This window comes from Balearica regulorum, chromosome 8 (assembly GCF_011004875.1).
Source record: "Balearica regulorum gibbericeps isolate bBalReg1 chromosome 8, bBalReg1.pri, whole genome shotgun sequence".
In the NCBI taxonomy this organism is placed as follows: domain Eukaryota; kingdom Metazoa; phylum Chordata; class Aves; order Gruiformes; family Gruidae; genus Balearica; species Balearica regulorum.
In genome coordinates this window covers 24,025,380-24,051,073 of record NC_046191.1, presented here as the reverse complement: position 1 = coordinate 24,051,073, position 25,694 = coordinate 24,025,380, and the positions used below count along the sequence as shown (strand labels likewise).

General features: G+C 37.2%; 2 protein-coding genes across 4 annotated transcripts in view; one reads left to right on the top strand and one right to left on the bottom strand.

Moving 5' to 3' along the window:
• The window catches only part of GPSM2 (G protein signaling modulator 2), a 30,692-nt gene extending 18,431 nt beyond the window's left edge, over nucleotides 1-12,261 (bottom strand). The window contains exon 1 of one of the 2 annotated variants that reach the window (XM_075760105.1): nucleotides 12,043-12,261. The gene's annotated coding sequence lies outside the window, so the exon portion shown is untranslated. The remainder of the gene's footprint in view (nucleotides 1-12,042) is intronic. The other variant, XM_075760107.1, reaches the window with a different exon arrangement.
• Nucleotides 12,262-13,000: 739 nt separating this feature from the next.
• Nucleotides 13,001-25,639, top strand: AKNAD1 (AKNA domain containing 1). Of its 2 annotated transcripts, XM_075760099.1 has the most exons (15): nucleotides 13,001-14,374; nucleotides 15,433-15,562; nucleotides 15,678-15,829; nucleotides 15,940-15,999; nucleotides 16,497-16,615; nucleotides 17,043-17,178; nucleotides 17,802-17,959; nucleotides 18,486-18,579; nucleotides 19,163-19,266; nucleotides 20,600-20,685; nucleotides 22,182-22,292; nucleotides 22,381-22,491; nucleotides 23,372-23,453; nucleotides 24,250-24,391; nucleotides 25,032-25,639. In XM_075760099.1, exons 1-15 carry the CDS (start codon nucleotides 13,310-13,312, stop codon nucleotides 25,149-25,151), a joined length of 2,670 nt encoding a protein of 889 aa, XP_075616214.1. In that variant the 5' UTR covers nucleotides 13,001-13,309; the 3' UTR covers nucleotides 25,152-25,639. The 2 variants fall into 2 exon arrangements, with proteins under 2 accessions (XP_075616214.1, XP_075616215.1); XM_075760100.1 differs by lacking the exon at nucleotides 22,182-22,292.
• The last annotated feature ends 55 nt before the right edge of the window (nucleotides 25,640-25,694 follow it).

Genomic DNA, 25,694 nt, shown 5'->3' with positions numbered 1-25,694 from the left:
TGTTGGAAATTTTGAGTAATTTACCCTTGTTATTCTTTGGTCTCATGAAGTTCCAAGCAAAAAACTTAAAGGATAAAAGCTACAGAATGACAGGCATAATATAAACCAGATCACAAACTGCTTTACACATAACCAGTACTGCCGAAACCCTGATATTTAGCTGAAGTGCCACAGTAGCCAGAACTGGCTGACACAACCCCATCTGGAGATGATCCATTCTGGAGATCACCCCACCCAGAACATGATGAGTACAGAAGCCAGCAGAGGTTTAAGCTCTATTCCCTTTCCCCTCCTCATTCCCAAAAGAAAAGGGGGGGGGGGGGGGGGGGGAACAACACACACGTAGGGGAGTGTTAGTTTTGATTTTTTTTTAACACTGGCTTCACATTCCAAAATGCTGCAGCATTGTCATATGAGCTCCAAACTCAAAGGGACTGCAGCAGCCAGCACTTAAGACGTTAGACGTGTTTAGGCTAGCAGGGAAAAGATTAATAGAAAAGAAACTTTGTATTCAAAAGTTTACCCGCTTTTAAGTATATTTTTAGTAGAGGAGTTGACATATTTATTGCTCAGTACCAATATTACCTTCCTTTGCAAGTAAACATACAGCGTAATTCACAAATGCATATTTCATCAAGAGACTACAGAGATGTCAAAAGAAAAGAGCAGAGCTCAGATTGTCACCAGAAGAAAATGCAACCCCTTCTATTTTTAATTGTAGATGTAGGCCATGCCTTTTCCTCTCATTAGTTTTACCAAGTACCAGCTCTCAAGTCTCATTCTTCCTATCATACTCTACCTTGACAGTACCCCTCAAACAGACCATCCACATTCTTCCAGTCAAACAACTATTTTGCCTTTCCATGCTCATCATTAGAACTATTTGGCATCGACAGGTAGGCGTGGGTATATTTTTTGCAATTACAAAGTGTGACACATACAGTTTACAATACCACTGCAACCCACATACTGGGAAGACTGTGTTACAGGTATTTACTCTCCGGAAGTTTGTCCGAACCTCAAATGGGGTAACTCATACAAGCAGATAGCTGTAAGCCACCCAGTCTACAGCAATCATCCATGAACGTTCCTGCTGCTCAGCAAATGCAAAAAGTTCTCTTCTGTAGATGGATACACTCGTGCAAATTACTACATGCCACAAACTAAAAAGTCTGTACTTTGGCAACTGCCACAGATCATGAAATAATGACTGTGGTAATTTGTATATTTATACTGTAACTGCAATTAACTGAATAATTTAAAAAGCTTTTTTAAAAATAAAAAGCCAAATTTAATTAAGAAAAACCCCAAACATTTATATTTAAAAGTACATCAGAATGACTGTACTTATTTAAATATCAGTTATTTTTAGCAGTACATTTCACAGCTGTTTATAACTTCATTTTATCTGAGCTACATTTCTAGCCTCATACTTAACCTCATCCTCTGACTGATGCACCATCTCCTACCACCTAGAACCACTACTCCTGGTTTCTTCCCTCCTTTCTGGCCATACAGCACATTCCTGGCCTTGGGAGGGTGATATGGACACACCCAAGTTGGCCAACACATCATGATCACAGATCCAACAAATATCACTGGGTCTGGTCTTCATATCTCACTTCCTTCACCCGTAACTCATTAGGATCTCAAGTTATACATTCAGCCACACCAACATGTAATCAGTAAACAAACTGAAAACATTTAATTAGAGTGGTGAATTCAAAATTTAAGAGGTGGAAAGTGATGAACCCTTCCACAGACACTCTCTCTCAGGTGTGAACTGGCCTTGGGAGGATTACACTGCAGCAAACTAAGCCTTGCTCTTTCAACTGATGCACCTTTATTCAGAATATCTCTGTGTAACCAAGCCTTTCCTGAGCTGGTCATCAACATCAAACTGACTCGGAGGACACAGTACTTCAGCAGAAAAGCCTAGTGAATTAACAGAAATCAGGAGAAGTTCTATTCTATCACATGCCTAACAGTGAAACAGGTTTTCCCCTAAACTTGCATTTCCAATTAAAACTTCATGTAGCATGAAAAAAGCACTTGATGCTTACTCAGAAGAAATTTTGCATTAATACAAAGCAGCTACTTCAAATTTATTCTCTCCACACCTTTAAACAATGCAAAATCCATACCCATGTTAAAGTTCTGCGGTTCAGGAAAAGCATAATTAGAAAATTGAAGTTGTATACACAACTTTAAAATGCACAATTTTACTATTCCAGCTATCAAATGTGGGAAGTCCTAGCTTTTTTTTTTAAATTTCAAAGTAGCAGAAAAAAGCACACAGAGAAAAGATTGAGCCTTCTTCAGAAGTGGAAAATTAAACTGGTATTACTAAATACACAGTAGTATGATACCAAAACCACCACCACCCCCAATATCAAATAAAGCAAGGCAGAGGTTAGGCAATCAAATGTGGTAGCCAATTTATAGCCCACAATAGACAAAACATGCACATTATCAACTCTTTATTAGAAGAAAATGGTGAGCCATAGGTAGAGCTTATCCACCTGGTCTATAAACAGCTAAAGGATCTTCCATTAAACCATCAGTAAAAAGCTAACTTTGCCTCAATTCAATGCTTTATCTAAAAAATCTACTTATGACTCTCAAAAAGTCACTTTTCATTCTTTTCTATTAAATCCCAGATTTATATAGAAGCTATATAGATATAGAAGCTTGGGGTTTGCATGGCATGAGGTTTTAAGACTAAATTCCTTACTAAATTCTATGAAACTACTTTTAACTTGATTCTCTGAAATTGCATAAAATCTATTAAGTTAATTTCTGAAAATTTTACAATGAAATAACATTTTAAAATTATGGTAAAATACTGATGTCACATTCTGAAAGGAATCTCACGCAACAATGCTTTAAAAAGTGAAACTCCATCATGCTGGCACTTCATCAGAATTTTTCATAACATTATTATCAGTGTTCTTAGAAAGGGAACCAAGGCCTAAGGGCTGACATTCAAAGAAAGTACATGTTAGCCTTCCATTAGCATCACCGAACTGAATCAGCGATATATATGCTAAGACTCGAATGAGGCTCACTCCCTCCTCGAGAAAAATTACAGAAGAAATTTTTTTCCTCCATCTTCAATTCTGATCAGATATTTCAAGTCCCTGGCAGCAATAAAACAATAGCTATGATTTCTTTCTCAAAAGCCTGTTATGCAAGCTGTCCTCGTTATTGCAACTTTCAGACAAGCGTTTCACGTTTTAAGGCATTTTCCATTTCAGAAAAGATTTGATTACATACTTTGAATTATCACAGTGGTAGACAATCACTTGCACTTAAATCAGTCTGCAGTTCTTAGTTCCACTGAACATCTACAGTAGATCCCTTCATCTTACAGTTACATGTTACAGTTTTAGTTTCATGGCTGACTGGTCACTTGGGGGCTGACAAACAGTATCTAACAGTTCAATTCTCTCTGTCTTTCCCTAAAGGAGACAGTCAAGTAATGCCTTCTCTACCCATCTGCTATTTTTCACAAAGCTATAGGAAAGGAGCCTGTGCCAAACGAAGTCATCACTGACTGAGAGATTCAAAAGCTATTAGAGGAAAGTACAGAGGTAGACCAATTGCACAAATCGTATTTCCTTAGCAAAACTAGCTACAGAGATTTGTTGTTTCAAGATCAGGGCAAAGTTTGAATTTCCTTTCAGGAAGAGGCTAAAGCATGGGTGGGGGGAAAAAAAAAAAAAAAAGGAAAAGAAGCTTGAACTGAATTATCTAAAACCAAAAGAGTGCTTTGCATACCCTATGAAGAAAGTGACAGACTATAAACATCAACAAAAATATAGTGACGATTCTGTAACTGACATACAGAAATCAGCTTGGCTCCAGACCTTCAAAAGACAAAACAGCATATAAACACAAATAGTACAACAAGGAATACTCAAAACTAGACAAACCATAATTTTAGTTTTCAATGCTGTCCAGGGATAATTTTAAAATTCACCTGAATTAACAAATAAGCCTAAAATGAGCCAAAAAACACCCCACCATCTTAAAATTCTGTATCAAGTTTAATATTGGATTTACATATTAAACAGCATCCTTATTAGCATTTCTGTAGTAATAAATATGCCCCTGTGAACACACCTTAAAATAACTGTGTGCCATGTTGGGAAAAAGCTATTTTTTCCAAACCCTGAGCACAGTACAAGTGACTAGTCATGCGAGTGGATCATGCAGATACAAGAAACACTGTACTAAGGCCAGCGTGGTTACTCTTGGAAGCTTCACCTCCTCTCTGCACCACTTTCAACAGAAGTTCAACAGCTGATGAGCTGACAGCACACAGAAACCACCTTCGCCCACAAAGTGAATTTGAGGTTTTATTCAGGGTCACCGATGACGTGGAGCAATACCTGCTCTGAAATACTGCCTTTTTTTCCTCATGGATTTATATAAGGAGCAGATAGCCGCAGAATAAACCACGGGCTTCTTTTAAAGGACCAGTTTAGCAGCATACAAGCCAAGCAGCACAGAAGTATACTTTCCAGCATACAATCCAAGTGCAGCTCACATCAGACATTAATGGGTTGCATCTAAAGGACAGAAGAGAAAAGCTGAGGTTTGTAAACAACTACCTCAGAGACTCCTCCTAGGTGTGAGTCTAATTAAGCAGATTCTGCAGAGCTTGTAATGACTACAGAGCATGGGAAAGACCCAGCCTAACACATCCTATGCTTTCAGACTCATCAGACAAGATGCAAATAAATTAATACCACTGTATAATGTTCTTGATTCAGATGCACCTTTCTCCACCCCAATCATATTTACCATGCTGACTTAGAAATATGGGCCCATATGAAACTAAGACACATTAGGGAATACTGCAGACAATCCCAAAATGGGTGAAAGGGGTGGGTATCATATCGGCTTTGGGCCGCATGTGATGTTCTTTCAACAAAATAAGAATCCTACCAACCCTCTGCTTCACAAGCCTGGAATTTCACTTATAGGATACTCATAGCAGAAGGAATATGAGGTTTCCTCTCCTTTCCCCAAACCATGTGGACAGAGCTCTCTTTTATACATTAAACCATCAGCTCCTTGCTGGAAAGAGAATCAGAAAATTGTAACTGACAGCATAAGACTAGACAGGCATTTTATTACCAGAACTGATCAATGCATAGCTAACTACCTTTTATGAATCAAAAGAACAGAATTACTATGCTGAGGTATGGAAACTTGACTCCATTATCTGAAATTATTTCATCTCCCTTCTTAGCCAGTTAATGCCCAAGACTTAATTACTTCAGTATAACCAGCAGTCTTTCTAGACAGTTAACAGAAGCACAGAAGTTATAAAAGAGTAGAAAAATACTAATAATAGGAGCTATGACACTCACGACACTGCCCCTCAAAAAATTAAAATAAATGCTAAATGAAAAGTGACACAAATACTATCATTATCTGTCACAAACTCCTGAGTGATCCAACTGATTCTATTCATCACTTCTCTCCCCAGTTTGTTTCTAGCACTGTAGTTACCCAAATGGAAGAAAAGACTTTTTGTCCAAGTATTTTAATTTACTCAATTTACTTTAATTTAGTCATCAATATGACTTCAGGAAGAGAAACCCCCTTGTGACAAAGGAGCACAAGTATGCACAGAACAGCCCAAAGTAGTCCAAAGTAGGACTGTAAAAGAATTTTATTGAAAATATTAATAACTATATGAAACAAAGCAATGACAATATTGCATAAAAACGCACAACAACTTTACAAGATTAAATACATAATTATAAACCACACCAGTATATGAAATTCTATTTATATTTTTAAATAAAGTTTTGAAAAGGTCCTAGCAATTAGACTCTTCTAAATCATGAGATGATTTAAAAACAAACAAACAAACAAAAAACCAAACCAAATAGGTGGTGAGCATTTCTGAGACAAATTTTGCTCACAGCTGAAAATGAAAGCATGGAGTTGAATTCAATGCTAGAGGAACACAGCTCCAGAGCACAGTCCAACATTTATTATCTAATTGCTAATAAGGTCCTGCATTATGACAGACATGGTAACAGCAGAGATATTTACCACTGTTTCTAAAAATGTTGTTTGTTTGTGGTTTCCTTTATTTCTTTGGTTACCTAAACCCAAATTCCCCTTGCTGCATGGTGGGTTCTAAATACAGGTAAGAGAAGGTTCATTTCCTCTGTGCCCTTTCACATAGACTAAATCCTCTTGATTTCCCCCCCCACTCACCTCTCTTTTCGGCATAGCAGACAAGATGCCCTGGCTTATACAACTTTCTGTTAAAGGCAAACAAAAGTCTAGGAGCATTTCTACATGCCCTCTAGCATTACAGGTATATACTTTCCACTTATTCTGTACATTGGGAGGAGATTTTTACCTTTCTGTTTATGGAGTACCTAGTTTAACAGAGTGTTTGGGGCTCTAAGTAATTCTAAAAATCTGCAACATGGCAAGCCTTTTAAACTCTGTATATTCTTTTTGTTCATTTTTCCCTTCTGTTGCTAAGGGTTGTGCAAATGCCTCCTTTAGCAAGTAAGCATTGCCTAGCATTATTTTCAATATTATTCACAATTACCAACCTTAAAACTCAAGCAGTCTTAATGACACAAGTTATTTCTGCCAGATCATTAAAAAACTATTCCAAACAACCACGATAACTGAATCCAGAAGCATCTTCCTTCTCTGAGTCAGAAAGAAGCTTGGCTGCATTCTTAAGGGTGATTTTCTTTTCCTTTCATACAAAACACCCAAGCAGCAGATAAAAACGGCATATATACTATGCAACAAAAGAAACATATATCAAGCCAAAACCTAAAGAAAAATTTAAAATTTTCAGTTAAGGAACATTTCTGGCCAGAATCTGGTATCTCTACGCACACTAAACATCCTGTTTTCACCAAGCAATCAGATTGAATATATTCCTTAAATATATTAAATATATTCCTTAAAATGGAATAATTAAGAAAGAGATGTCAGAAACTTAGGAAAATTATACAATAGTTAAATGACAAAAAACATATATCCTCATTACTAGTATATTCAGAGTACTCTCATAGTTCCAGGCCAACTCTATTACCTCTAGTAAATGCGAAGGTGCCCTATTAGGCATAGTTAAGGTATAGTATGGGTTTGTAAATAGAAATATTTAAGGCATCTGGCAACGATGCAGGCCATACAGTGACGTACAGTCTTAGAATTATCGTAGACAAACAGCTAGCACACATACTTCCACTAAGCAGAGCAAGACAAAGAAGTAACAAATGCACATCCTAGGTTGATATCTGACTGTATTAAATATCAGTGTTCAACAATGCAGAGGTGGACCTCTCAGTGCCTCTATCACAGAGTATCTTTCCAGAGTAGAACATCCTTTTTCTAAGAGAATCAGTATTTAGCTGGAAATCAGCTTGCTACTTAATGTACGTAATTACTGTCTAGTGTGCAAGTGAAAGAACTGGGTGTAGCTAACACAAGTAACCACAAGCATTTTTATTATAAGGGTATTCCTGCAGATAGTTTATGTAAGTCATCTCTTTAAATCTTGAAGTAAGGCAATCCCACACTCTGACAAAATAAGAAAGGAAGAGAACACAAAGTGCCAGCAGAATAACACTGATATCCCCATAATAAAACTAATCAGGCAACTGAAAACTAATTCTATATGCAACAAGATTAAGATTTCAGATACAAGAAGATAGCAGAACCCTCTCTTTGCCTTAAAAAAACAAAGTCAGAACAGCTGATAATTTTTCACATATTTGATACATTCAAGTATTAGAATTCCTTCATTTTTATTTTTTTATCAGAATTAGTTCCAAGTTGTAATATATTGTCATTCACAGACTGAAAACAAATACTGTGCTGCTTTCTTTCCAAGTATCCCACAACTGGACATGAGATTCACAATTTTAAAGTGCTTAAATGTCACAACAGACTTCAATGACAGTTCACAACAAAGTAATAACTTGTGATCCTTTTACTCTTAGTGTAAGTTTAAATCATATTACCACAAAATCAGTAAGAGTATTGTTACCAAGTTCAGAATGCATATTTGAACATTGCTCCTTCTGCTTATTAGAGACAATCTCATCATGTAAAATAACATACTAGATCTCAGGACTCTCCCAGCCAACAAGACATTTACTCAAGTACCTTCAGTTTGGGAAATGGAGCATGTTATATGATGTGAAAGAACACCAGATGGGAAAAGTACAGCACAAAATGTTGACTATTTGTACTTAAGCTGATAGAGGAAGTTGATCAGAAATCTCTCCAATAAAATGTTCCACTTAGCTTCTTGTTCCTTCTCGGCCTATAACATCTCTTAAAAAGAGATCCTGATAAGTAAAAGAAAGATGACAGACAGATTGCACAAGCATCTTGCAGAGAGAGCGGAAAAGGAATCTTTAGATTTCATAAATCACAAACATTTAAAAAAAAATTCTTAGAATCACAGGCAGTAACACACAACAGCAATTTAAGTGAAGCAATATAGCTGCTATATCAAATTTCCCATTTCGCACTGTGATGCTCATTCAAAGATTAAGCAAGCCATCAGCATAAACAACTCATTACCACTCCAGCAAGGTTTTATCCTGCAACGAGCAGATGTAGTTTTCATAGAATCTGTGTTACACAATTGAAATGATTCACGATAGTTTATTGCCAGCAGCATTGCTTGGTGCATCACCTGTGCCCCTCAATTCTCAAGTATTAACAGCAAGTATTAACTGTCTTCTCAACTGTGAGTCTACAGCTGGACAACATACAGCTACAACCTGTAAAAGCTGTAAAAGTACAGGATCAACACATACAATAGTGAGAAAAACACTTGTTTTTTCTTATTGTTTGCTTGCTATAGACACAGATACAGTTTATTTATGGCACATCACCTATGTAGATTTAAGGAAAAACAGTGTTTGTTGAGGTGCCAGGTTGTAAATTGCTTTGCATATTTATTCTAACATTTGGGAAGCAGCTGCAAATCTATTCAGAAGCTAGTCAATGCATTTTTTGCAATCTGTGTAATAATGTATACTGAACTGGATTCCATTTGCCCCCATTGCCCACAGATTTATCCATTATATATACGCATTATCACACAAATACTACTGGTCACAATAGCGTATCCTCTCCTCTAACAAACCAATGGTCACTAGGTAGGGTACAGCCTGCAAAGTGTTTCATGCGAGGAACAAAATTCCTAACAGTATACCAGCACAATGATGGAAAAAAAAATGTAGTAAACAGAAATAGTAAAGAAATAAAAAAGATTTAGAGAGGCTTCTTTGTAGACCATGTATGGTTTGTATTCCCTGTAACTCAGCTGCATGGAACTTTTTCATTCCTATTAGTAAAATGTTTGTAATACACAAAAGTTGTGTTGTATGAACAAGAACAGTATTCTTCAAATACTGCCAAATTTGAGTCCCAAGAGGCAGCTTGACATTAACCACCTGTTCAATAATACATACGTTTCAAGCCCACCTCTTACCAATTTTTCCACTTCTATTTTTCTTGTATTTTACATTCCTAATGTTGTGGTCTTCCACAAAATAATACTTTAGTTGTTTTAACACAATCATTTGTATAGCTGACTTGCTATTAAACACCTAAATAAAAGTTAAGGTGTTTTTTTTCTTCACCTGATCTCTATTCTTTCATTCACGGGAATAGTAATAGCAATAACAGGTTAATCTTTCAGAAGTCGTAAGATCAATACTTACTCCCAAAACAATTTCATTATGACATTAACCTTAAAGACTACAAAAACCAAGACCATAGTTATCAGATCTGGGTAAGAATGACTAAGTTGTGGAAAGCGAAACTGACCGCACAACTGCTACAAAAAAATGAATGACAAAAAGAGGAAAGTACAAATATCTTTGCTATTAAATTTAAAAAAGTGGAAAACTAGGAGTAACTAAAAATGACTGGTTTTGCTTAAAACAGAAGAATCCAGATAAACTGTATAAACTAAGAAACACATGTTCTATAGTTAAAGCTACAGACAGATAGTGTTTATTTTTAGAAAAAACCACCCATTTCTTAATAAAACTTTTCCTTCCTAACTAATGGGGAGCCAAGCTGCTCTCCAAATCATATTGCGCACGAGGACCTGAAGAACGCTGGTTTAGAAAATTGGTCTCCTGTCATTTGTTGACAAGAAAAGGCTGAGAATTGACATTAGAAATACTTCTAGCAAAATAAGAATAAATTCCCACCCTGACAAGGTGTAGGAGGTAAGACTCATTTTCAAAATTGTGTTCTCCTCCGCAACATGCCGAAATAAACAAGTTTTCTATCTTTCTGCAATGCTTTTACTCAACATTCACACTAGAAGAGACTAGCTTGCTGACTACCAAAAGAAAGTTTAAGAGGAGAAAGAATTGTTGTCTCTAAATACTTCTGAAAAAAGAAAAAAAAAAAACAATTTAAGTAAAGTGACAATAAGAGCAAAAGAACAAAACAGTAAAATGCCTATCAATACCTTTTCAAAAATTACTTTAACATAATCATCAAGTTCTGAAGTAATTCTCCAGCAAGAGTAGCAGTAATGTACAATCCTAAATAGTTTTAAGCTGCCTGAAAGAGTTGCAAGAATGTTAAAACAACAGCTTTTTAAATAAAGCAATAGACAAGACTACATAGCTTTCCTCTAGTTCAATAATGTTGTCTCAAGTTTCAGGTAAGTTTTGTCTCAGCTTTATACGGAAGTAATAAAAAAAGAAAGCATAAAGTCCTTTCCTCCAAAGAGAGATGCATAACCAGAGTTCAGAAGTCTAAGTAACCATTAATGGAACTAGTAAGAAGGAACACTAGCACAGCCTTACAAATTAGTTTAAATACAAAATAAAAATACAAACAATGAATTTAGAAGGATTGCATTGTCAGGATGACCTTTTTGCTGACATTTTCACCTCTAATAAAATTATTTCTTAAACAAAACATATGAAGTTTTCAGACAAAATTTAAGGAGGCACTGGAATCTCTTAACTGATCTTTCTGAGATGCAAGACTCGGCACGTTCTTCTATATTCTGAGATGGTTGCGCAGCTTTCCATGGCAACCCAGGATGCCTGCAGCCTGCTTGCAAGAATCTAACAGGAACAGCACCTTTGGCTGAAAAAGCTTCTAAAGCAGAAAAAAAGGCCATAACTTCAAGGTGGGGTACAATTTGTGTCTTTGCGATCAGATCAATAAAAGGATAAAGAATTCCTGATTAACTATGCTCCTCCAATCTAAACTGAATAAGCAAAAGGGAAAGAACTACACTAGGAAAGGCTACAGTCTAGTGGATAAATAAGACCTGGTTTGGTATAATTTGAGTTTAAACATGCCACAACATAATTTCTAACTCAAATTCTTGAAGAGTTTAGAGCTTGATCCCTGTATACTTCACTCTTCACGGTATGTTTGCAGGTCCTTTTTTTCCTGTTTCACTCCCCCTCTTAAAAAAAAATGTATTTACTATTTATCATCCTTATCTACCTTGTTAATCGCAACATAACTGATTAAAAATATCTCATGTAATACCTTTTTGCTACCGACTCACACTAGAGAAACAAGGGTGATCTCTCAATACTCTACAATCAACAAAGGCTGGTTGGGTAGGCATGTCTTGCTTTTGTTTCCACAGAAGTGAGCTCGACGCCTGCCAGAAGTACCGCTTGAAGTCAAAATACGGACTTCACATAGCAAGAGCAGCTTTCCAAAGCTGCCTACACGGCACGTTTATTGGCCAACACATCAGGCCGCTCAGGAGCGGCTCTGCGATAAAGGCCGCTGCAGCCTTAGGAAGTCAGGACAGGAGGAGCCGGCGCGGCCGCCGGAGCCGCCCAGACCGCGACGCGTTAGCAGGTGCTGACAGGACTCGGCCCCCGCCGCGAAGCCCCCTCTCCCGGCATCCAGCGCTCACCGCTGCGCCCACTACACCACTCCCGCCCCGGCCGCCGCTGCCCGACTCCACAGCGGGCGGCGAGCGGCCGGGCCTCCCGACGCCCCTTCCCGCCCGGGGCCGCGCCTCACCTGAGTTGCCGGCGCGGCCGCGGGCTGAGGGGCCGGCGGGCCCCGGTGCTGCCGGAGCCGTTCCCACAGGGATGGCCGCAGCGGGCAGCGCGGGGCGGTGCCCGCCCACGCGCAGCCGCTCTTCGAACCCACCAATCCCCGCGCGCCCGCCCGCCCCGCGGGGCCCGCCCTCACGCACGGGCGGAGCTGCCAACGGCTGCCCGCCGCCAGCCGCAGGCTCTGCGCGCGCTCCGCCCCGCCGCCGGAAGGCCGCATCATTCAGACGGACCAATGGGGGCGGGGGCAGGCGGTGGGGCGGGGCGCCTCCCTGAGGAGCGGCCCCGTAACGGCAGCACCCGCACGCGGGCCGCGCCGCCTCTCCCCGCCCCCTCGTACCGGCAGCCGCGCTCAGGTTACGGCGTGCAAGCGGACACCGCGGCAGCGCCCTGCCCGCCGCACACCTGGCACCCGAGCACCGCCACGGCTGCGTGGAACAGCGCTCGCTCGGGTTCCATCCAGCAGGAGGGGAAGCCGCGGCCGCTCCCACCCCGCCGCAGCACAGCGGAGCGTCCCGGTACGGGGAGGCGCAGTGGAAGCACCAGCGGCACGACTTCGCTTCCCGCAGGGAACGGGAGAGCACGGCCGGGCGGCGATACTAGCGCTTATAGGAAACGGGGGTGTGAGTTTGCTTTGTTCCTGCCTACAGCGAGTGCGGAGACGTTGCTTCACCTTACTGCGTGAAGGTGACAAGACCGTACGTTACTTGGAGATCACGCTCAGTGCATTTTATCTGATAAAACGCGAGGGAGCAAATGAAAAAAGTTCGGTGACTTTTCTCTGGTGCAGAAGGTGAAGAAACACTTTGTAGCGGTGAGGTAAAGTGTGAGAAATTCTGTTTTCTCCCCCTCCCGTCACTGAGGTCGCATGCTAGTAGGGCTCTGGCTCTGTTTACCAAGCCGTCTGTAACACGGCGGAGGGACAGTTACCTGGCGCTAAACTCAGATCTCCTTTCCCCCCCGATGCTTTTGTCACTTGTTTTTGCTTTCTGTTTCCTCCAGTAGTTAATCCAGACTTATGCTAGCGTAAATAGGAAAAGAAAACATCCATGTCAGGGGGATGGTCCTAAGAAACCTACAGCAGGCACAAGACATAAGTAGATCTTATTCTCAAATATATTTAAGTATATAAAAATCATTACTCCTACATAACAGATTTTGATCCACACAATAACAAGAGCTCTGTCCAACAGTGGAGAAGCAATGGCATTCGTATTCTATGTAAACTGGATATGGAGACTATGAAAAAGTACAAAGTGTCTGACTGGATGAAAACCCAAATGAATAGTTCATTTTCAGATGAATTAGGCTGTATTACAGATGCAACCAATGACGAACCAGACAACTTACCTTATTACAGAGATGTAGGAATAACCTGTAAATACAGTAATAATTCAGATAATTTGAATGACTGTACAAAAGGTATTTCTGGTATTTTAAACTTATCCTGTTCTGAAGATAACAAAACCATAAAAGCAACAGCAAATTATGAAACTCGACAGCCTGAAGAATTCTCCAGTCACCACAGAGGTGCCATAGGAACAACAGGAATTTCAGTTGAAATGAAGGAAGCTTCACTTCCAGATAAGAAGGAATTACCTGTTGGTGAGTTTAGCAAACCAGACAGCAAACATCTAACTCACTCAAAAATGTCCACTGTCCTTTTGCGTCATTTTTCTAAGGGAGAGCTAATAAGCAGATGCCAGTTAATTGAATGCGAGACAATACCAGAGACATCATTTACTGAAAGTATTGATGACACTCTGAACAAACCTGAGCCTTCAGAACATGTCAAAGGTCCTTTAGCATATGAACAATGGGCAACTAACTTTGAAGACTATCACTTAGAAAAGCACCAGGAAATAAGCACTGGTGCTAAAACCCACAATTCACTAAATGAAAACAGACGTGTTTCAGAGAAACCTACTTTTTCTACTGCTAAGTTTGAGTGCAGACAAGAAAATTCACAATTGATTAATGAGAAGGAAGATACACGCATCTTTCAAAACATGAAAGAAGAGAGCGCCCTTTTTAAGAAAGCAGTTTCACCTCACGAGCTCAGACATGGCCAAGGTCACCACTGCCTTCCTGACTTCTCCAGAGTTGCTTCAGAAGTTCAAGTACTAAAAAGCGACAATATTAACTCAGTTCCCACAGCTGAAAGAACAAAGTCCTTCCCTGTTTTAAGTAAATCAATAATTGTGAACAACGTTCTAGAAAATAAGAACTATTTCAATTCTGCTGAAATAGAGAGTCAAGAGGAAACGAGCATTCCACAACTGTTGCAACAGCTAGAGGTAATTAAAGTGCTTTAAGAAATTCTTGCTACTTAGTAGAGTGATGTTTACCCTAAGATGCTATGTGTCCAGTTTAGAGTGACTAGTTCATGCAGGCAATCTATAGGTATCAGTGAGTATATCACTTTAGTCAACAATTGATTTCACAAATAAAATTTTGTGGGACTGAATTTCTGTGGAACTTACATTACCAAATATTTAATGATGCTCTGGAGTATTATTTGCAATTATAAAGCATCCTATCAAATCATTAGGAAATTCAATATAAATTGTTATTTTAATATTATATGTAAGTGTTCAAATTCATCAAAAGTACAAAATTTAAAGTTTTTCTTAAAAATATATTTTTTATATTGTACCTGTGTTTATGTTAAAGACATCTTTGCCTTTTTTTGCATGTTAACACTCTTTAGCTATTTATACTGGTATTTATTAGCAAGTTAATTCTTTTTAAAGGATTTGTTTGACAACACTGTTTCCCTTACTATAGTAAATTTCTTCTGAAGTTTGTTAATAATTAGATAATAACTTTTCAATTTCATGCCCTGCCATGGAGTTCACTCAGGGATGTGACAAGATGCTTAAGTCTGTTCCTAGATTTTTATCTTAGTAAATCATTTAAGATGTAACAAGTTTTAGTATTTTCCCTATTATTTCCTGGCTGCAAACAAGATGCAGACACAGCACGCTGACACCCAGAATCATACAGACCATCTGAGATTGAATTCAAAGACAGACATATTTTTTTGAGGGATTTACCTTAGGATTCAATCTCCTTTATCTCCAGGACTATGAATATTACCCAAAACTATTTTGTCACCTTCATATTGTACTTCTCATTTATAAAAATCCTCTTTAGATTTTCAGAGTTGAAGTATTTATACAATGAGACACTACACATATCAAACTATGGAGAAAGTTATATAGTATTTTTATAATAAACACTTGATTAATACCAGTAACTTGTTCTTTGTATTTTGAGTTATTTCTGCTTTTTTTGTTTATTTCCACAAGTGTTCGATACATTGTTTCTATAACCAAAGTTCTTATTTTAACAGATACTTCCTCAGTCAGATTTTCCAAATGCCAGCATTGCCATTTACTCAGGAGACACTGGGACATCCTCTGAAGTCTTTACATTACATGCTCCTATCCCTATACAATCTACATGTGGTTTGTCTAAAGCAAGTAAATAAAATTACAGTAACTATGCAAATTACTATTTTATGTAATTTGATAGCCCTTTGGGGCAGATATTTTGGGCAGAAATTCCAATTACTTTATCTTATCTTGTATTATGTAGGATTACAGCATGGAACAACAGCATCAGCATTACCAGCAGCTGGTACAGTAGAAACATGCTGTCTAAATCCTTCTGATTTACTGCCAGAACTAACACAAGGAGAAAAACTGTCTCAAATACTAAAGGATCAGACAGATCAATTGATAAAGAAGGTAAAGAACTCTGCTTCAATATATACTATGCACTGATGCTCAAATTCTATATTCATTTGGCATATTCATTTTTCAAATCCCAAATAAAAGTCTAATATTTTGTCTCGAAGGTGGAAAACTTCTCCAAGCGTATGACCCAAGAGACATTCTTTTTACAAGACGACTATCTGGTAATTAATTTATGTATTTTCACCTATCTAAAATGCACTTTAAATGGCTGTAGACCCATAATTTTCTTGCAAGATACTCCATGTTTTCCTCAAACAGACATTTAAAAATACTCTTTTTCTCCGTCTCAGACTGAAATGATAAATGTAAGAGAAAAAAATGAAGGTGTTCAGTAGGTAGCTGAATTCTTAAATCTGTTTTAAGAATTACACCTCCAAACTACTAGTGAAAGGCCTTAAGTTGTCATGTAAGTTACAAATTTTGAGATGTAGGGTATCAGTTCAGAAGTCATAGTTTAGTATTTTACTTGTACATAGTAGGACACCACAGAGTACTAGGTGCACGTATAAGATGCAGTCCTGTTCCAATTCAGAGCAGTAGCAAAATTCTTACCAACATGACCGCGAGTAGCACCTGGCTTACATAGCGTAAGCAGCTATCACTATGGCTTGCTAAATCATAATGACATTTGCTATTGAATTATTTCTTGTTGGTGAAGGCATTAAATCAATTGAAGAGACACCTTGCTGCCTTGGAAAAGAATTACTTAACAGCTAGAGAAGAGCACCATAATTTACAGCTGCACAACTACAACGTCGGAGAGTTTGATCCTGAAAGGTTAGAAGATATGTGCTAAGTAGTACATCAGTGTCTTTTCCATATTTTGAGTGTCTTTTCCATATTTTGAGTGTCTTTTCCATATTTTGAGTGTCTTTTCCATATTTTGAGTGTCTTTTCCATATTTTGAGTGTCTTGCAACTTACTGCATTAATTCATTAGAATTTTTCTGAAGTGACATTAAGATAATGTCATATATGGTAAGTTAGAAGTGATTTGGCCAAAATTCATCTTGGACTTTACATATCCTAGTTATAATTACTATTCTAATTGACTAATTCAAGTTCTGAAAAGGGACTCAGTGAACTCCATTAATTTATTTTTTCCTATGAGAAGTGTACTGCAATGCCCAATATGGTTATCATAGCAAGAAATAAAATACCAGTTCATACAGGTTTCACTAACTGTGTATTGCAATTGGGTTTAGAAAGGTGGAAGGGGAAATATTTAGACTTGGCATGCTGCTTGAAGACATCCAAGAACAAACTGATGACAGCAAATGCAACTTGTCATCTTTGCTTACTTCCTATGAATCTGCCCAATCATCATATTCTCTTTGTGAGGTAACTCTTGAGTTTTATTATTTAAAGACTACATTATTCTGTTTTACTGATGCAAGTTCAAAGAACCTCAGCATGGTAGTGCTATTCTATGTTCTCCTCTAATAAGAGCATGACGCTTTTAGATAGCATGTTCCAAAAAGTTTTTATGAAATATTAACTTCATAATATTTATTATAAAAAATCTAAGTATAAAAACACAACCATAGTGAATATTCTTAATTCTAGCTTCAAAAGCATTTATTTAAGAGTAAGAAAATATGAGCAGCTACTTTAACTTTTACAATGCTGTCTTTGTTCTGGGGAATTAATTACTGTCATTTAGTTGGAAGAAATACTTGGTTTGTCCAAGATTAATCTGCAGAATTACTAGAAGACCAAAAACATTATTGTGCTATAGAAAATTGACTTTACTTCTAAGTATGGTAATATTTTGTCCTGGATCCTAAATGCACAAAAAATATCTTATGGCCTTCTACAAATCTACAGGTAAGTATCACCAAATGCTTTCATAGTCAATGTTTTAGAAAACATTTTTCTCTGAATCCCAAGCTAAACGACACTCAGATACTTGCAATGCAATGACCACATACTACATGTATCTGTGCTACGGTTCCTTTGTACAGAGCTCAGTAAGTTCAAGCATTGCTGATCCTCCAGAAAGAAGACCTATCGAAACTGCATTTCTTCACAAGGAGGCAGAAAAGAGTCAGACAACTGATGCAATCCCACCAACAAATCCATTTTCTTTAGAAAGCAAAAAGTGCAATCTTTGTCTTCACATGTAAGTGAAAACTTTGAAACAGCTATTGAGTTTTTTATAAAAATTTATCTAAAATTATCTGCTGAATACAGAAAATTGGGATGTCTGGAATCTCTGAAAGAACAGGAATATTTCCAGAATAAAATGTTTACAGAATTCTATAACTACATACCCAAGAATTCCTTCCAGCCTGGCATTCTTACCTTTTTGGGTCTTACAGACCTCAAAGTATTTCCTGAAGCCAAAACACTACCATCACTTTTGCCAGGAGTTAAATTGTACCTCTGTACAAAATTCATTGCAACCACACAAATTCAGGATGTGAATGACTAGTCAAAGTACAGTGCCAGTAAAATATACACCAATTTGTGTGGCATTTTTAATTAAACAAGAAAACAGAGCGATGCAGGTATTTACACAATTAGCCATCGAAACTTTGTGAAACAATTCTATGTACTCCCCAGGAGGGCAGAGATGGTATATTTCATAGGTGTTAATCATCTCAATGAGATTAGAAAAATAAATGGTTTCCCCTTAACCAATTAAGGTTACAAGAGAGAGATGAATCAACTTCCAGAAGAGTAACAGAGCCTCTGGGAAAAGGAGGTCTGCTAGCAAACAAGCATGCTTCCAACCTAATGGTATGAGATCTGTTTATGTACTTTTTTTTTTAAACTTAACTTGCTCAGCTTTGAGATGATGCAACATTTTTCTCTTCAGTTTTTGCACAGTATGACGATTCAGCTTTTGAGATACTACAGCATATCATAACATTGCTGAATTGGTTTCCAAACAAGAAATATAAGGAAAGACTCAAACTTTTTTAAAAGTGTGATAAAATTTGCTTTCCTAAGGAAATACTTAACTGTGTTTACTAGCCTGCATTTATTATTTCTTCAGAAAGCAAAAGCCTACAGTAAATTGCTTGCCTACAAAAATATGTAAGGCATTGAAAGAAATTAATATATGCTAATCCTTCTCAAAGCAACATGAAAACCTGTCTTGAATTCTAACTTCACAGACAAAACAGTACTCATATTTTGTCCAGTCTGTTCTACAGTTAGAATTGCAAATAGATTAAACCAAATTGTAGAGTTGATGGCAACTAAAAGCGATATAGAAGTGATGTGCTAATGATGCCACTGTTCACACTATCCTGTTTGATGTGTACACAGTAATACAAACAATCTTACATAAATTTGTTTTGCCTTCTGGGTGCAACAGAAATTCCTTTTACCTGAGGAAAAATATGCTGCTGATAGTCTTGCATCCCATTGTCAGGGTACATTAAGTCAAAAATTTAATGCCGATGAAAGAAGTATGAAAGGGTAAGTGTATTACATATTTTGGCTAGTCATGGACATGGTTTTCAGCTCAGTGAACAGATACATGCATGTACACCAACATATCTCTATATTGGAATCTGCATGAAACACTGAGTAATGTCTTTAATGCATATAAAGTGAGAGGATGATCTGTTTTCAAGCTTATTACATTAATCGCATAAAGTATGTGGATATACCGGACCACCAGAGAAATGGCAGAACTCCCACCAATTTTATTCAAGAGAGGATTATATCCATATTACAAAGTACTCCATCTCAGTGGAGCAGTATAAGGTTTATGGTGGTTAAAATGGCACAATATTAAAGAGAAGAGGCTTTATCTTCTTTCTCTATTCAGCAACGCAGGTCAGCATCCCAAATTGGGATGATTGCAAAGTGTTCAGCAATGAAAAATACTTGAAATTATCATTGTCATAAACTCATCTGGTAGGCCTGGAAGGAAAGCATATTGATACATCTGCCTATTTTTCAAGTGTAACGGTCAGTCTGTAAAGTTTCACTTACAGAAACGTCAGCATGTTAAAGTGATTCTACATAGGTTATTCTGGAGTTTGAAATTTTGGCAAATTATATCTCCATCCAAAGCTAGATCTTATCATACATGCAGCGTAGAACACATCTAAATATGCTCTCAGATTATTTTACAGAGTAGATGTTGATATTTAACTAGTAAAACTCGCCTAGCTTCCTTTTTTCCCACCTCTTGTCATTTAAAAGAAGTTAGCTCAATCTTCTGATCATTGTTTTCATGAGTGGGTAGAAAATTTTCCAAATAAATTTGATGATACTATATACCCTAAGTTGAAAATACATCTGTCAAATACGGCAAACAAACTTCATTCTTGTTCTGTCAGAAGGTGTATTCAAATATTCTGATTATTTAACAGCAGTAAAATTAAAACCTTAATAGCTTAAAGTTACTAAGAAACCATATCATCCTTACCATTGATAATATTGATACAACATATGTGAACACATATATAAATAGATAGGATTTCATACTACTTAGCTATTCAAAGATGTGATAATCGAGACTTCTATTTCTAAGCATGTTTAACAGCTCTGGCAAGTCAAGAGTCCTTTTCTCAGAATGTGTCCTTTAGCTAAAGCGGTCATTATTTTGCAACTGGTTAGTTTTTAATTTAAGCTTCTACTTGCCACCTTTTGAGGTAATTGATACAGGTAGAGTTTTTTCTATTGGTAAATTTGATTTTGCCTCAACTAAGTAGTCATCAAACATTATTATAATATGCTCATAAGGCTCATCATACAGGTATTAAGATACAATTAAGATCTTCTGTTTTCATGCTCAAAGAAATGCAAACATCCAGGGAAGGGAAACTGGAACATGTTCACTCTTCATTCAGAGAAAACCAACTGATTTATCAGATACCAACCTGAGTAAGTAGTGATTGCATACAAGAGTCCAAACTGAACTTGTACCTACTATTGAATCCTGTTAAGAAATACATTCCTGTCACATCTCAGCAGCATGAAAATTGTTTTCTAGTTTTAACAGATGTTACTGCTTACCACAGCACAAGACACTAAGAATAATAAAAAAAAAAAAAGACTAGAGGGGACATCAAGTCAAATTCACTCAGCAGTCTCCATGAGAGACCAAGAGGCAACAGACAAACTGCAACAGAATTTCCAGTTAGATACGAGTAAAGAGAGTTAACTCTGAGTCTAGTCAAACATTGAAATAGTTTTCCCTATAGAGGCTGTGACATCTCCATCCATGGAGATGCTCAAAACTCAACTGGACAGGGTCCTAAGCAACTTCATTAAGTTGGTCCTGCTTTGAGAGCAGATCGGGCCAGACAATCTCCAGAAGCCCTATCCAACCTGAATTACTCTAATTCTGATTCACCTTTTTAGCTAAGTTTCCAAATATTTCTACTACTAACATTTTCAAAAGCATAGGTGTGCACACAATGCTTTGATTTTGCTTTTTCTCCTTATCGTGCATTTGTTTCATGTTCTAGAAGGAGATTCCAAACTTGGTGACTGAAACATTTCATATCAGTACTACCACTTTAAGGTTTTGGATCCAACTTTCTTATTCCACATGAAAACCAAGGAAAAAAGTTTTCCTAAATCTCTGATCCATTCAGGACTGACACAGACTGGAAACATTCTCCTTCCTTAGTCCAGCTCCTAATAATATAATTTCACAGAATCCAAACTAGAGCCCATGCAGACTACTGTGAGCTAGTTAAGTCAGCTGTCAAGTCATCCAAGACTCCAGCTCTTGGAGGTTCACTAAGCATCTGTCAGCACTTATTTCTCTTAGAGCGTCCCAATTTTATCCTTCCACCGCAGAATACTTAGGAGGTGTTAGTACCCAACAACTAAAAGAGAATAGCATGAGTTGTCCCAGATTCAGTTTTAAGTCTGCATATGTAGGTTATTCTTAACTTTGGTCTACCTTTTGCCCTTGGCTTCTCTATGATATCCTTTTACTTCAATAGAATACACTGGGGCCAGTACTGGTTTATGCAATAGCTAAAGCAGTGCCATACTAGATCCTCCCAAATTCTCTTGTCCCATTCCTCTTAGGCTGTATTATTTTAGTAACACTTCAACTTGTAGGAATTTTAACCTTCAAAAGAACCACCTAAGGGAGATGGAAAGCATAATTTTTACTTTTTTTAAATGGTTCTGGGACTAGAAACAACAACCACCCAAAAAAAAAATCTGTATTTGAGGCTTACAGTCAGGACTGAAACCCAATCTTTAAATTTCGATCAATGGCAGAAAAAGTACTTCAAATCGCAGTAGATGAAGGGCAAAGGGCTCAGAAATGACCGTACTGAAAGCCAAAAAATTACCTAGGGACACAGGCCAAAATTTCTAATATTTCAGACCTTTTTAATATATTTTTGGGATTTTAGGCAGCGATTCAGACGACATCTCAGCCTATGATTCACAAAGCAAGGCACTTGTGAACTGTGAAACTGAAAGTTACAAAACATTCGATACAAGATTATGTGGAGAGGGAAAAGGTATAACAATTGCAAAAATATTAAAATCTACAAAAATATTCTTGTTTATAGTGTTTTGTTTTTCTAAACAACATGTCTTTGTTTTCAGGATGTAGATGCAGATGCCCTAGAGAAAGCAGAGATGAATTTAAACTCAGGAATTACAAAGACTCTGTTCAGTCTTGTGCCCTACGTAGAAATAAAAGTTCTGGTTCAACCTGTAAGTATGATGTGTTACTGAAATAATTACCAACCACAGGCTAAATTCTAAGGGGCAGAAAGCTCCACTGCACATCTGTCAGGCCAGTTTTAGTTTAGTATTTAGCAATCAGTAGCACTGTAGCTCAACAGTGGATGTGTACAGATCTTGTAGAGCAAGATCAGCAAATCCAACTTTAACACACCTAGCCAAGTTTAATCCCCATGCATAACAGCATTAACCTTCTCTCATTCTTTACGAGAGGAGTCTATTTCATATTTCATTTATGACAGGAATACAATTTACCAGTCCCACATGGAAGAACATTAAAATTGGGCATTACTGTGCCAACTTTTTCAGTCCTAGCTGTTACCTAATGCAGTGTAAACAAGTACTAAAGACATACAGCAAAATCAAAGAAAGCCTAATTTAAAAAAAAAAAAATAAAGTGTTGAACATCTAGCTTTTAAAGTCACTTACCCAGACTCCTCTCTCTACTGTAGGAAGAAATTGCACACAGAAAAAAATAAGTTTTCTACAGTGGGAAGAAAGTATGGATTAGCTACTTCTCCATATGAATACTGTAAAACTGTACGTCAAAGTAGTAGTCATGTAATTATTAGGATTATGAGAGTCTGATTATTCCACACTCCCCCCTGCAGTCTTTCACTGTATGAAAAGAAATGTAAATCTGCATACCGTATGTCATAGAACTAAAATTCAGCAGCAAACCCAAAAAGGTTAATCTGCCCTCATTTGCAAAAAATCTTAAACAGATTCAAGTTTTATTCAGCAGTGATAGTTACTTGATTTTTGTTTATGCTAAATAGAGAAAAATGTTAAATACATAGAAAATTAAGTTTTTTGGCTTTTGTTTTAAACATGGCCTCAATGACTCCAGCTTATTCAGAGAGAAGAATCTCCACTCAAAAGGCTCAAAAAAATAAACAGCCATGTGAACTTGTAAACAGACTTTCTGAGAGGTAAGCTGTAGCAATAACTATATGTAGTAAACAGAAAATACCACTGTTGAAGATTCAGCATTGGAAAAAAACACCAATATCATAAGCAGGAGGAATATTTTACTTTTTGTGTGCATGCTGTATATTTTAATTTCATTACTGAGTAAAATTCTAATATTTACCCTAAAAGCAAGTGTAAGTAATACTTACAGTAGTTCTTCAACCTTTCTAATTTAATGAAGAGTCAACATCTGATGACTTTAGCCGATACATTTAGTAAAAAAAAAAAATCTCGCTTTATTAAGAGGATGTTCCCATTTACAGATTCAAAAGCACATCTGTATTATTTAAGACGCAATTCTGTTTGTACCACCTATTTCTTTATAAGTAACAGTCCTACTTTTAACTACTGTTAGCATTAAATTACACTGGGAATCTGAGAAGTAAAATGGATTCTTAACTTAGACAAGTTTTGTTACCATAGTTTGACATCGTTACTCAATAGCAGTAATTGCCTGGAAGTACAGCAGCTGCACTTAAGAATCAATGGCATAGACCACTCACAGAGGGTACAGAACCAAGAACGTAATGCTATTATGAGAGATTTCCTGACTCTGCATCCTGGAGTGTTTTCTGTCTTACTGCACCACAGATGTAACACAAATTTCAATGGACTGTGTTTTACAATTAAATGAAAAATTCTACTCACTGTAAAATTAACCTGCAACCAAGTATGCTATCAAGGTGTATATATTCGTAGTTTAGACCTTCTTTTGCTTAATAAAGTTGTATTTTATTCTATACATCTTATCTTTAGGCAAAACTTTGAGGCTGCCAAAACCTGCTATTCAAGCACATATGACAAAGTTATCCTTTCACATCAAGACTTACCTGGCAAGAAGTCTGCCCAAAGCAAGTCTGCAATCAACATCAGAAACACCAATGATTCCAATGCAAATGTAAGACTTCAGAGTGAAAATAAAAAGCCACAGAACTATCTCAGAAAGAGTACATCCCCACATCATGGCACTGTTTAACATTTCCATTGTTACTAAATTGATTATTACAATCTAAGCATGTCTAGTCTATTTGAGGCTAAGGCAGGATAGAGTTAAAAAAACAAGTATTTTAGCTTATATATTAGCATATTACTTCATATGAGTATGTTACAGACTTTTTATACAACTTAGTCCTTGTATAAATGGTGAAAGGGACAGAAAAGGAGAACTGGATCTTACCTCTGGAATTGTGTTTCATATACTGAAACAAAGAATGACACCCTAGCCATACAAATCACTATCAAAACCAAAAGAAAACCTTCTCAGTACAACCAACATGCACCACACTGGGGCTCCTACTGTAGAAAGGTATAAATATCCCTCAGTTCAAAGGATTACACAATTAAAGAGAAAAATAAACAACAGATATTTCCAACTTGAATTCTGTAACAGTCTATCACGACTCGGAATTTACACTCCTCAACATGTATTCAGAGTGAAAATGCTACATAGATCCTTAATTAAACATCACTTTCTATTCTATACCTACATAAATATTTGCCTTCAGTATTAACAAGGCTATATTTATTAATCCCAACAGATTTTAAGTTCTGCTTTGGATCATGCCATACAAACAGCAAACAGTCTGAAGAAAGCTACAGAACGAATGTTACAAGCGGTTTCAGAAGATCTAGCTCAAGTCAAAAGAAATCAGCTTTAATTACCCAGTTTCAAATGCAGTATTGTTTTGCTGATTGATAGTGAAGTAAGTATCAGTATCTCTGCAAATATAGACTGATAAATACCAAGATCATAAAGTCAGCTAGTGACTTTGCCAGCTGTTCTGTAACTATCAGTACTAAACTAAACCAGAGCATATTGGTTTTCCACACATTCACATTCAGTCTCAGAACTAGGAAACAAATTACTAATTCTACTGAAGGTCTTTAGTATGCTGGCTAACCCCTGTTACTGTATACAGCTATGTTCTCTAAGCATTCATTTAAGATAGCTTAATAAAAGTTGGCTTAAACAAGCAAGGTTAACTTTTTTTTTTATTTCCCCCACTCCCAAACAGGAGACTAAATCTCAGCCATTACTACATATATTTTCTTCCCACACCTGAACAGCAGCTGCTTAAGCACACCAAAGGAAACAGCCTCTGAACCCGAGACATCAGGTTAGCATCATGCTAACATACCGAGTCATAGTTAGCATATGTAATTATTTTGTTTTTAGAGTGCCCTACATTGCGAGTTGTTTG

Coding starts and splice junctions, on each gene's coding strand:
- AKNAD1 (XM_075760099.1), top strand. CDS start 13,310: ATGGAGACTATGAAAAAGTACAAAGTGTCTGACTGGATGAAAACCCAA. Junction 22,293..22,380: donor ATTATGTGGAGAGGGAAAAG/GTATAACAATTG, acceptor CTTTGTTTTCAG/GATGTAGATGCAGATGCCCT. Junction 24,392..25,031: donor CCAATGATTCCAATGCAAAT/GTAAGACTTCAG, acceptor TAATCCCAACAG/ATTTTAAGTTCTGCTTTGGA.